General features: G+C 42.3%; 1 protein-coding gene across 2 annotated transcripts in view; it reads right to left on the bottom strand.

Moving 5' to 3' along the window:
* Positions 1 to 12,823, bottom strand: part of LOC132081738 (ATP-binding cassette sub-family A member 9-like) — a 31,662-nt gene that overhangs the window by 12,852 nt on the left and 5,987 nt on the right. For both annotated transcript variants that reach the window (XM_059485627.1, XM_059485626.1), the window contains exons 4-21: positions 12,434 to 12,592; positions 11,795 to 11,895; positions 11,007 to 11,230; positions 9,753 to 9,891; positions 9,126 to 9,311; positions 8,438 to 8,570; positions 7,872 to 8,037; positions 7,157 to 7,215; positions 6,092 to 6,202; positions 5,521 to 5,696; positions 5,086 to 5,205; positions 3,815 to 3,953; positions 3,166 to 3,256; positions 2,492 to 2,631; positions 1,954 to 2,073; positions 1,230 to 1,389; positions 827 to 993; positions 280 to 407 (exon numbers count right to left, since the gene is read on the bottom strand). In XM_059485627.1, the coding sequence (XP_059341610.1) occupies positions 280 to 407; positions 827 to 993; positions 1,230 to 1,389; positions 1,954 to 2,073; positions 2,492 to 2,631; positions 3,166 to 3,256; positions 3,815 to 3,953; positions 5,086 to 5,205; positions 5,521 to 5,696; positions 6,092 to 6,202; positions 7,157 to 7,215; positions 7,872 to 8,037; positions 8,438 to 8,570; positions 9,126 to 9,311; positions 9,753 to 9,891; positions 11,007 to 11,230; positions 11,795 to 11,895; positions 12,434 to 12,592 (2,519 nt within the window). The remainder of the gene's footprint in view (positions 1 to 279; positions 408 to 826; positions 994 to 1,229; positions 1,390 to 1,953; positions 2,074 to 2,491; positions 2,632 to 3,165; positions 3,257 to 3,814; positions 3,954 to 5,085; positions 5,206 to 5,520; positions 5,697 to 6,091; positions 6,203 to 7,156; positions 7,216 to 7,871; positions 8,038 to 8,437; positions 8,571 to 9,125; positions 9,312 to 9,752; positions 9,892 to 11,006; positions 11,231 to 11,794; positions 11,896 to 12,433; positions 12,593 to 12,823) is intronic.

Here is a 12,823-nt window from a genome sequence, read left to right as displayed (position 1 = left end):
AAAACAACTCAGTGTTTCAACTCCAATGAAACAATCAGCCATGGGTAAACAATCTCCAAACACATTCCAAACCAGCAAAACACAGGAGAAGCAAATGAGATAAGAATTGTTTTCCTTTTTCTCTGAGGCTTCTCAGCTACCCAGGAGAAAAACCCTGGGCAAGGGGATTTTTCCAGAAAACATGACAACCACAGGTGGGTTTATTTCTCTCATTTAAATACTTCTCAGGAAATCCTATTGATGTGCAGGATGAAAGAAGGAAAAAAAAATATCCCTCACCTTGCCTTCCAGGGATATTTTTATAGCTCCATTATAATTTGGAAGGCTTGTGATGTTTTTCTCCAAGGCTATTTCTGGGGTTATGTTTTGAATCTTCAAAGCAGCAATGAAATCCTCGATTTCTGATCCTGAAATCAAGTCAAGGACAGAAATTAGAGTCATTAAAGGGATTTTTTTCTTTAAATAGAAACAGTTTCATATAAACACGTTCTTACTTGCAAAGCAGAGTTATGTTAAAAAACCCAAATATTGAAATTCTAAGCAAACACATATTGTGTGTATCTTTTCTATTTATTTCAACTGGTTAAACAAAATATAGTTTCAAACTTAGTTTATTTATTGCTCTTTTTTAAAGATTTCCTGGTTCATTACTCTTTTACATATTATATATATCATCACTAGAACTGCATTTGCTTTTGCTCAAAATAAAACACCTCTCAATGCACATTCCTTCTTATATCTGTGGCATTTGCAAGGTTGCTCTGTCAATTATAATAAAATTCACATTGATGCAGAAAGTGAGTCAGCCTCACATGTTGTTCCTCACCTGTGTCATTGAAGATGAGGAGGTTTGTAGACCTATTTTGAATTTTCTCTTTTGTGGGAAGAAAATACTGGCTAGATGAGATTTCCCAGCTGCTGGCGGTGTGCCACAGATGAAACAGCATTAAAACCATCAGTGGTGGAAGGACAAATATTCCAAATAACAGCAATCTAGATGGAAAAACAGACCATAAGTGAGGCCAGGGGAAATCCACTAAGAAGTAATTGTGTGATTTATGGGGAAATTTAAAACTTAAGCAAGCCAGAGTTCTCCTGCTAAGTCCAGACTGCCCCTGTTTTTGCAGCTTTGAAACATTTCCCACCTAATTCTCTGCTTCCAAACATCTCCAGCAGCATTTAAACCCCTCTTGAGCTGCTCCAGGGCAGGTGGGAGCTTCTGTACTTACATGCCCCTGAGGAATTTTCCATCGTGCTTGAGCCTGAGCAGGTGAATCCTCAGCACAGCACACACCTGCTGCCTCCAGAGCATCATCCCACTCATGGCCAGGAGCCCCTGCTTGGAGAGCCACGGGAGGTTCTGCTCCCTCTCCTCGAGGTCTCCATCCCCTGTGTGTTCACCACGAAATGCCATTACCCACAAAGAGCCTTCCAAGGACACCTTTTAATCCCCAGCAATCATCAGGGATCTTCTGCTCTGAACAGAGGGACGCTTTGATTTTTTTTTTTAATTTTATTTTTTTAGTGAGAGAAGAGTTAGAAGTGCAGAGAAAAAGGGCCATAACTCATCCAGAATAGAATTTATATGGGTGAATTCAGACTGGCTGGTGTGGGAACACATCCCAGATCTTCACTGGCCTTGGGAAGTGCCTTCTGCAAACTTTATCCCTTCCCACCTCCTGCTCTGGGCTGTACAGCCCTTCAAAGGTAAATAAATATCTTTCCAACATGAGCCTTAATTCTCATGCTTGAAGCCCTTTGGGAAGCCAAGACAGAATCATTTGGGCTTCTCCAAGATGATGCTCCCCACTGAAGGCAAGTGGGACACAACTAAGCCACTCTAGGCCTATCAATATTCCCATTTAGCAGAAATTGATTAAATATTCAATTAAAGCACACATTTGGATGGAACTTTAGGGATAGCATGCTTGCAGAAGGGAGTGAAATCTTTACCTTCGGGGTCGACGGCCTCCTCACCCTGCAGCTTCAGGAAAACATCTTCCAGGGTTGTCCTGGTCACCTCATAACTCACCACCCCCTGCAGGAGGCTGCTCTCCAGGTGGCTGAACAGATCTGCACAGGAGAAACAACCAGACTCAGCCAATGTTAATTAACAAACTCAGCCAATTAACACTGGATGTTTCAGCATTCATGTCGTTAATCCATGTGACCTAAAAGTCATCACTAATTTATTGTGTACTTTAGAGGTAACTAGTGGAAAATTCAGTGGTTTTGGTTTACATGGACCATGAAAACAGAAGAGGGTCAGTGGATTTTAGTTTGTAGATTAGTTGGTGGATTTTCTTTTATTCATCTTCATTATTAATATTAGTATGTGCACTGAAGGCTCTCCATATAACAGAAATTTATGCATCTTCCTAATACCACACATTATGGACCAAGGAATATAATTATTCCCTTCACAGTAATTCTGATTTTTCCCACCAGTGGGTCTCCCTTTACAACCCTAGCACAGGGGCAGGTTTCTCACCTGGGAAGCTGTCAGTGTTTTCCAGAGGCAGCCTAAAACACAGCTGATCCCTCTTCTGTCCCTTGAGCACAGCATCAGGGATGTACTGTCTGACCACGGATGACACAAGCTCTGGGTCACACAGGTCATTTATGTGCATCCTGTTAAAAAAAACAAACATTTGTGATAATGTTAAATAAGAAATAAAAAATCTGTGTCTCATCTGGTTGGAGTGCAGAGCCAGTGGTGATTCTCCCATAGGGAAACCTCCAAAACTGGGTGGAACTTCAGTGGGAATTTTTACAGCATTTGCCATGCATGCACAAAATGATTCAGGGTAAGAATTATGATCCTGGACAATGCTGCTAAACCAAGAACTCGGGAATCAAACTCCTAAGAAGAAAAACAACTTTGCAGCAAAGCCATTGAACATCACTCTGGCACCCAGATCACCTCACTCTGGTCTCCTTCACTGCAAAGTCATTTTAGCTGCGTGCTCAGAGCTTTCAGGGTTGAGTTCAGCAGCTTGTTGTCCAAAACAGGGATATTTTGGCAGCCTTAAAGCTCTTCTGAAATGAATTGTCAGGAATTTATTACTGTCCAGATAAACTCTACAAAAACACAGACTCTACAAGAAAATATGAGAATGAGAAGCTTTTCACAAAAAGACTGATGACCAAAACAAAAGGTTTTACCTTAAGTGATAGCCAATTCCCCACTTTCTCTTCAAGTAGAGAGATGAGCCAACACTCTGTAATCTCCCACAGGAGAGGAAGGCTTTTCGATCTAAGGAGGAGGGAATGCAAAGGATTTAAGGGGATTTACAAGAGTGCAGCAGACTGACCTCATTCTGCTCCTTCTGAACTCAGCAGAGATTTCAATAATAAATTGAGAGGAGTAAAGCCAGGCCAGCCCTGAAGGTCTTTTTTTTTTTTTTTTTAAATATTTTTAAACCAATGCCTTTCTTCTCAACATCACGGTTAATTATTTTAGTTCTGCATTCTTGTGGGTTTTTGGAGTATTTCCCACACAGCACAGGAATGATACAGAAATGGGAATAGCGGCAAGTGCAATAAAAATAAAGGAAAATTATGGAAAATAAACTGAGTTTTGCTGACATAGACACGAAGCCAGATAATGTGGAAGTGCTTTATCCTAGAGAGGAGCACAAGCAAAGATTGCTTTATCCTAGAGATGAGCATGATGAAGACTTGGAGGGACACCCAGATTTAACCCTTGCCAAGCTCAGCTCGGGTGGTCACTGTCACATAAAACACATCCAGCAGCGCCACAGTGGGGCTGGAAACCCCTGGTGTGCACCCCAAGGTGCCAGCCTGGGCTCACCAGCCTGAGTGTCTGCCTCCTCCATGGACTGGGTGGCCACGAGGGTGACGCGGCCGGCGCGGCGCTCCCGCAGCAGGCTCCAGACGTGGTGCCTGGAGCAGGGATCCAGCCCCGCCGTGGGCTCGTCCAGGAGCAGCACCTGCAAAGCACAAACCTGCTCAGAACCCCCCACAACCCAGCCCGGGCAAGAGGTTTGGTGTGGCAGCAGCTCTCTGGCCACAGAGAGAAACACAACGTTCCCAGGCATCGTCCTGGGGAGGGCTGTGAGGAGATCAGAGGAAAGAGTGATGAACAATTCTCATCTGCACTTGCTGCACCTGTGGAATGTGTTATGGATATCTGTTCACCAAAAAGTGGTTTCTTAACTGGCCAATGGTGATGGTGGTTTTAGTAAAGGACCAATTAGGTCAACCTGTATTATAACTGTTCATAAAAGTAATAGGTTTCTTAATAAGAAGAGAAGAATAGAAGAGTATAATAAAGTGATAGAATAGTATAATAAAGCGATAGACTAGTGTAATAAAGTGATATATATATCACTATTCTACGCTATAGAATAGTATAATAATTCTGTACTATAGAATAGTGTAATAAAGTGATTGATCAGCCTTCTGAGAATCATGGAGTCAATGCTAATTATTATCCCACGCTACAAGTTTTACAGTGACTTCTGTGAGCCAGAGAGGAGTTTGATAAGAGGATCCATGTTTACCCCTGAAAAAATTTCCTACCAAGGTTTTTGACATAGAAACCAAGAAAGAAAGAAGGAGAAATATGTGAAACCTGCAACTGTCTCTTCCAATGGGCCCTTTGTTTGTCTTTCCTGATCAATGAGTAAAGTGTCAACTTATGAACGTTGTAAGAATGTATAAAAATCATGCATTATAGGATAAAAAAGGTTGGAAGGCTTCTGAAAATGGAGTGTGTTGCTTTATATTGTGTCCATCTCAACTTCAACACCAGCCGTGCTCACATGGCTCAGTTCCACACCTGCATCACTTGGTTTCCTGATTTGATGGCCTCGCTCAGAAAAGAGAATGTACCCTCAAGTATGGCTCGTTTTTATTGCTCCTTCTCCTGCTGCAGTATTACCACCCTTCTAATTAAAAATATGGCTCTGATTGAACCAGACTCCCCAGTCCTTCCAGTAAGTGAATTAGCAGCCTGGAGCGGCAGGGGAAAACCACAACAGTCTCTGTGCCAAGTCAAAATGCAAAGCTATGTCCCAAAACAGCACATGTTGTGTGTGCATAAACACACCCCGTCCCTACCTGGGGATTTCCTAAAATTGCAATTCCAAGAGACAATTTTCGTTTTTGTCCCCCACTCAGGGCTTCAGCACAAACATCCTGAACGTCACTGAGGTCCGTCATGACGAGAACTTTCTGCACCTTGGGGACACACAAAGACAAGAGTCACATTTCCAGGGCACTGCTTTGAATTTCTAAATGGCTACAAGCATTACAACTTCAAGATTTCAAACTTACTTACTCTTATTAATGGCTTTGCTCGGAGATTAATAAGACAAGTCTGAGTTTTAATTAGTGACATGAGGACAAGAAAGAACTGGAAAACCACTTTGGCACTAAATCAGGTTTGTTCTCATTTCACAGAACAAGATGCAGGTGATCATATTTTATAAATAAAGCACAAAGTGCCCAAGATGCCATAAAAGAGGAGTCAGTGGCTCAGAAGCACATACCAACCTCTTCATCTACTTCCTTCCGCTGAATCCCTTTGATGTGAGCAAAAATTCTCAGGTTTTCCTTTGCTGTTAAGGCTTCAAAATGCAAATTAATTTGGGGGCAAACCCCAACCCTTTCCTGCATTCCTTCCATATTCCACACTTCGGAAGCATTGTAGTTGTAGATCACTGCAGAACCTGCACAGGGGGGTGAATGAAATACTTGACATTAATTCCAGCACCATGGATGCTTCCCAAGTGTTAAATTAAAAATTCAAGAAACAAAAAAGCAAAATAACCAGATAGCTCAAAGATTTAATACCTTTAAAAAATATTTCAGAGCACCAAAAGCCCTCCTTTACAAATAAAACCATATTTCCTATAGGTGTGCAGCTCATGGAAAGCACCAGATGGAGAAATGACCATGGTGCTCACATGAGGGATCCATTATCCCTGGAGCTCGTGCTGAAGGAGAAATCTGCGCTGAAAACAACTCAGCAAGAATCACTGAGGGAAAACTTGGAGGTTTTTTGCTTATTTTACCCTTACACTTGAAAAAACCAACAACTCAGCATCCAGACCCACCATCTCACCTGCTGAAGGCTTGGAAAATCCACTGAGCACATTTAACAGAGCAGTTTTCCCAGATCCACTGTGACCCAGCAGGGCAGTGATCTGCCCTTCATATACATTTAAGGACAAACCTGGAATAAAAACAGGACAACAGTAGATGGAAGTGTGTGAGAAGTGCACTCGGACCTGTAGCCCTTGCCACAGGGGACAGAAGTGACATTTTTTAGAAGCTGAGCGGAAAAATCAGATCCAAAAGCACAGGCTGGTCCTTCAGGAGTTAAGCCTAAACTTAGTAAGGAATTATATCTTGATTGAACTGAGGGAATAAATGTATTATCTTCGTTATTTAATGAATTTTGGCTTCAGTTTTCTACAAGGTTCATAACATTTTATTTTAGTGTGGCTCAGAGTCCTCAGGAAGAGAAGAGCCCAGAGCTCTTCCAAGATGTGAGATTTCAAGACATATTTCAAAGCAGCCAGACTTTTCTCCCTCGTTTTCTTTTTTTATTAAATACTTTTTCGTTCTGTGGGTTGTTCAGGTTGTGTTTGGTTTTTTCCACTCAATATATACCTTTGAGGCCACATTGATCTTTTTAATATTTTTGTATTTTTCGTTTTTGATATTTTCACTTGGACTTCTTGTTAAACAAAGGCATTTTAAAAATATCCCATGACTTTACCATGGCCGTGTCAAATATTTGCATTGGCAAGTGCTTGGAGAGCACAGCTCAGGCAGGGGCAGCAGATTTGGCCATAAAATCCCAAGTTTGCCCAAAATAGTTTGCATTTTGAAAGGGAGGTTTGAGAGGGGATTTCTAGAGTGGTTCATCGCTGCAAAAACACAGCTTTTAAGGAGATTTCTGCTGTTGCAAAAAATAATAAACAGTGATTTTTTTTCCTGGAGGGAACAGGGAGATAACGACCTGGTAGAAATTTGTCAGTAATTTACCCCAGCAGAAATAACCATTGCACAATATAATTTAACAGGCCCAGAGGCAGATCTCAGTACAGCCAGTACATTTGAAAACATTTTGGGTTCTTATCTAGTGAAAAATTGATAAAATAATTACAAAGCCTCTCCTTACCCTTTAAAGCTTCGGTGCTCTTGCTGTTCTTCTTGTATATTTTTTTAATATTGTTTAGCCTAAAGAAAAGTAAGCAAGCCATTACTTATTGAATCACAATTTGGGGGTTGTTTCCTCTGCCTCAAATTAAATTTTGAAAACTTTTGGGGTGAATATTTCCCAACCTCCTCCTCCAACTGGTCCTGCAGAAGGAATCCCTTGATGGAATTCATTTCTGGTACCTTTAAAGCAGGATTAGCTGTGCTTTTCTAAAAGCTGTTTGAAAGGCTTCAAAGCCAAACTCGAGGAACATTTAGTGAGCAAAGGAGGAGGATATAAACATGGATATTTAATTAGGAGTAATGACCTGGCTGTTGTTTTGGCAGGTTCTGGTAACAAGCAGAAGGCAGCACCAGCCATGAACCCACCCAGCCCTGCAAGGATGGACAGGGCAGCATTTCCTGCAGCACACTCTCGTGAAGATGCTGGGGAACGGGAACAGACTCGCTGCTGAGAGGGAAGTGCAGGGCAGGGAGTTGGAGGATGCCCCACATCCAATAAATGTTCAAATCCAGCTCCGGAGCGGGACAAAACACCAAACAGCCCCTGCCCTTCACACATCTGCATTAATCTCATCCACAACGCCAGCTGCCAGCCTCACGCCCACCAGTGCAGCGTGGCTGTGCTCTCTAGAGCCAAACAACCCACACAGAGCTGTATTTTGGTTGTCCCTTACCTGATGGCCTCCTTGCCATCGAAGCCTGGCGGCATCGGCTCGGCATCGCCGCCCAGAACGGGGTCGTGGCTGCTGCCAGCTCTCACTCCCACGGCCCCTCTGCTGCCCCTCAGCCAGTAGGAGGGTCTCAGGAAGAAGGCAGGGGGATGTGGGACCCCGTGTTTGCCTGAATCAGAGGCAGAGAAAGGGAAATATCAACCCCCAAACCTCCATCTGTCAGCTCCGATAAATGCCCAGCCCAGCCACCGCTCCCCCGGTAGTGCAGAACATGAACTTCCAGCACAGTGAAAGAATTTATAAACTCTGCAATTTAAATTTTCCATATCTGATGGGGAATAATCACAGCCAAGATCCCATTCACAACCTCTTTGGTCCCAAAAAATCAGAGCAAGCCCTACAACACCCTTCCAACCCCAGTGGTCAGGGCTGTAGGAGCAGGGTCTCACTGCAGGGTTGCAGTTTTCCCTCCTCTCACCACCCCTTGGGTAACTTTATCCCTACAAATCAGGGGATTATAGAAGAAAAAGCAATGAATTTTTCATTTTTCCCCTCACACTTTCACTCACCAGGCAACACCTTATCAAAGTAGATGGCCAGCAGGAAATACAAGACACTGTCAAGGCTCAGGATGAGGTACAGGTTGTAAAAAGGGTACAGCTCTGGGCTAGATGCTGGTCCATATTTTTCTAGTTTTACCATCTAGGGGAGGAAAAAAAGCAAAAAAAGCAAAATTCAGATTCCACATTTCCTTCAGACAGAAATACTTTGTGCGAGCTACTGCTGTGTCATCACAGCCATTTTCACTCAAAACCAATTCACTCGTGACCACGACGCTGTTTCCAAGGAGGGAAAGGTTTTATTCTGACCACAAGCACCAGAAATGCCTCAGTAAGCTGAATTTCACACGATGCAGAAGTTGCAGAGTGCTGTTTGCAAAGGCAGCACTTCCAGCCCTCAGTTCCTGCAGCCCTTGGTACCCACCAGCCACATCCCACTGCTCATTTCATAGATTTAAATCTGTTGCAGTAAAATTCATGATGCACTTAAGTGTCCAACCGTCTTTATGATTTAACACAGATTTTTTAGATTTTTTTTAGATTTTTTTTCAGATTTTTTTTTGAGCCAAATTTTCTTTTAAAAGCAGAGGGGGAGTGACTGGGTTGTTCTGGTGATGCAAATCGTGGATTTTGCTGCTCTCTGTCAGAATTTTGGGGGCTGAGCTCTTGAGATGCACAGGTTTTATTATGGACATACCTTTGCAAGGCCAGCTGTGAAGGCAAAAGGACTGAAGAGGTTTAAAATCCATTCCAAAGCTCGTGGCAGTTTTTCAAACAGTGTCAAAAAGCCCAGTGCCCCAAAGAGGATGTGGAGGAGAAATCCCACAAAACTGGAAATGTTTGGCTGCTTTAGCAACGAGCTGAGCAGGAAAGTGAAGTGAATCTGCAGCAGAGAAAAACCAGTAGTTAGCAGGATGCATTTCTGCTGCAATTAAAAATAAAACAACATGAAAAGAGGAGCAAAATTAGAGACCCTGCTGGGTTTCAGTTGTTCCCTCCAGATGCACAAGGCTTTGTCTAGCAGCTCTGAGATTTAGGGCAGGTTTATAAAGTTTATAAGGTTTATAAGACAAATCTCTCCTAGCCTCATTTTAGCACCTCTCTTTACTCTGATTTTGAGTCAGAATCTCCCAAAATATAATGGTATAAAAAATACACAAAAAATAACCTATAACTCAGGCTATAAAAAATAACAATAAATCACAGCAGAGTATTTTTGTTATCGTCTCATATAATACTAGCCTGAAAAATCTCTGCAGATATTTTAATTAGGAAAAATTAAAAAAAAAAGGTGCATCATATAAGAATACAAAAGCAAACTTACACATGCCATGCCATAAAAGAAATAAAAAAAGTACAGTTCCAAGAAGCTTCTGTGATTATAAACTTCACTCAGGGTGACCCAGGTCAGCAGGCTGGCTGTGATGGAGACGTACACAGTGTACAGCAAACTCCAGGATAACCTGCAAGGGAAGGCACAGTTATTTCTCCCCCTGAGGATAACAACACTGCCATGACGTAGCCAAAGTGGTTTGAATTCAAATATTTTGTATTTCCAACCATTTCCAGTTTCCAGGCAGGTGCAAATATCAGAGAGGCACAGGAAGGGTCAGAGCAGGAGGGACAGGGAGGGTCAATGTCTCTGCTCAAAAAGGGACATCCCAGAGCACAGCAAGGCACAGAAATGTGTCCAGGCGGGTCTGGAGGATCTCCAGTGAGGGAAACTCCTCTCTGAGCGCTGTTCAGTGCTTGGTTACTGCTCAGGGAAAAATTCTTCCACAAATCCAGGCCTGGCACGTGCCCAGATCTCTGCAGCTCAAGGGGACACAGAGAATGTGCAGCCAGGACCTTCCATCCCTGTACTTTCCCAGTGATGGGAAATATTCATGCCCAGATGGGTTAGGAAACCTGTTGGGGTAGACCCAGCATCCCTCCTCTGCTTCAGGTTTGCTGATAAATGCAATCAGGCATTGAAAGATGAAAGAAACAATGAGGGAGAAAAACCCCTAAATTCCATAAGAATTAAAAATTAAAAGGGAGGGTTATACATTTGAGGGAAATTTTTGGTATCAGGAATTTGGGGCTTGCTCCAGATTTTGTTGTTTCTGTGAGTTCCACCCATTTTTTGGAGGCAAAACCCCCTCCACACCCTGAACCCTGCTGCACACACCCCTGCTCCACCAGGAGGGCTCCTACTCCTTTTTGGGAAGGAGAAAAGCAAGAAAAGAACTGCAAAAAACCTGTCTCAGAGCAACAGGCTTGGAAAAAGAGGTTTCCCCAACAAAAAGAACCCCGGAATGGTTCAGACACCTCAAAAATCCCCTAATTCCAACCCTGCCATGGACAGGGCTACCTCCCACCAAAGCAGGCTGCTCCGCACACTTGATAAAATGATCCCTGTAATTACGCATTGATAAAATAATCCCTGTAATTACACATTGATAATTCCTGTAATTACATATTGATGAAATGATCCCTGTAATTACGCATTGATAATTCCTGTAATTACAAATTGATAAAATAATCCCTGTGATTACACATTGATTGATTGATTGATTGATTGATTTCTGAGGCTTACCAGAAGGAAACATCCTGCAGGCCCATGGCTCTCATCAATACCTTCAGCCTCTTCTTCTCCTTGAGAACCTTCACTGACAAGAAGTGCATGTATGGGCAGTAGCTCAGCACAGCACAGATGATGAACCAGAGGTAATCCAGTTTAAACAGAGGTTTCATCACAGTTTGCAGGTGAACTCCAGTAATTGACTCCATTTCTCTCCGCACAGAGTGCTTGGTTTTCATCTAAAAGAAATCAGAAATTAAATTCATTTCGGTTTTGCAATGAAATAGCCAGCATCAGAACAAACAGGGAGTTACAAGCATTAAAATTATTTGTTTGTCAATAATAGGGTTATGTTTATAAGCAAGTAACTAGTAATAAGTGTATTTTTGTGCTGATTTGCAATAAACATTATTAAAGCCTTGTTCCATTCACTGCCTCGAGCCATGAGAATGATCTGTTATTCTTTTTAATTTTTAATTACCCAAATTATTTAAGAAGTTGATGACCACAGAAAATCAGAGCATCACAGGATCCCAGAATGGTTTGGGTTGGAAGGGACCCCAAATATCCCCCTTTTCCCCCTTTCCCCTTCCATGGGCAGGGACCCCTTCCACTGTCCCAGGGTGCTTCAAGCCTTGTCCAACATGGGCTTGGACACTTCTAGGGCTGGAAAAATGAACTGGCTTGGTGGTTTTCATGGTTCTGGGGTTTTATTCCCCTCTGTTTTTGGTTTAATGAGTTTGGGTTTTAAGTTTACACAGAGCTGTGGGAAGAACAGCAAATTCCACCATGAGCACACTTACTTCTATGACTGCTGCATCAATGCTGGACTGCACTGAGAGGAACCCCCCGTACCAGTACAGAGGGACTTTGCAGTGCCTTGCTGAAAAATCCCAGCAGGTTTCTGTGGGGGAAACAAATTTAAAAAAAAATAATTAATCAATATTTATCAATACATTTCCATATACATGTGCATGTAAATACTTGTGGGTGACATGTGGGGTTGAAAATGAGTTTTATCTAAGTGTGAGGAAATCAAGATTTGTGTTAACTCAGCCTTTTATCTTTTAATGTGTTAAATCTCTGGCCAGGGACAGTAATGCACACATAATTCTCATTTTCCAGGCATGATTTGATGTGTCAAGGTACAAAAGGGAGAGGGGCAAAAAGGTGCTGGGTGATCTCTGACCTCCCTTCCACCCCAAACCATTCTGGGCTTTTCTGACTCTGTGACCATGGATGACATTAATGTTCTTACACCTTTTTTTCTCTGATATTTTTTCCTTTTACAGACACAAACCCCCAAATTTTAACTCATTCTTTCTCGAACCGTTTGGCGCATGCAGCCTCCATCCCTCTGAGGTGGCACAGCAGCACAGAAATATCCAGCTGAACAGTTTTTAATGCAAAATCAAAGCCTGGGGTTTCATTTATTTTGTTACCTATGTGCTCAAAGTCTTCATTTGGAAACGTTGTTTTGCCCATTTGAAATCTGAGTGTGTAGGAGAAGTCATCCTTAAAAACAACACCAATGGTTTCCTCCTCCAAAAGTCCTTTTTCTTCCATTTTTGCCTCATTTTCCACTTCTTCTAGGATTATACCTGCCATTAGAATAAATAATTAATATTGAAAAAAAAGAAAAAAAATAAATAAAACCAGCACAGCTTGTCACAGACACATTTTATGAAAAATCCTTTTCTTAGGATTTTTTTTCTCCTGAGAAGCTGAGAGGCCTCAGGAACAAAATGTAAACAATGATTATCTGCTACTGTGGAATGCAACAGGTGCATCTGGGATTGGTCTCATGTGGGTGTTTCTAAGTAATGGCCAGC

This window comes from Ammospiza nelsoni, chromosome 19, assembly GCF_027579445.1.
Source record: "Ammospiza nelsoni isolate bAmmNel1 chromosome 19, bAmmNel1.pri, whole genome shotgun sequence".
NCBI lineage: Eukaryota > Metazoa > Chordata > Aves > Passeriformes > Passerellidae > Ammospiza > Ammospiza nelsoni.
The sequence above is the reverse complement of the archived record's forward strand: the minus strand, read 5'-3'. Positions and strand labels throughout refer to the sequence as shown.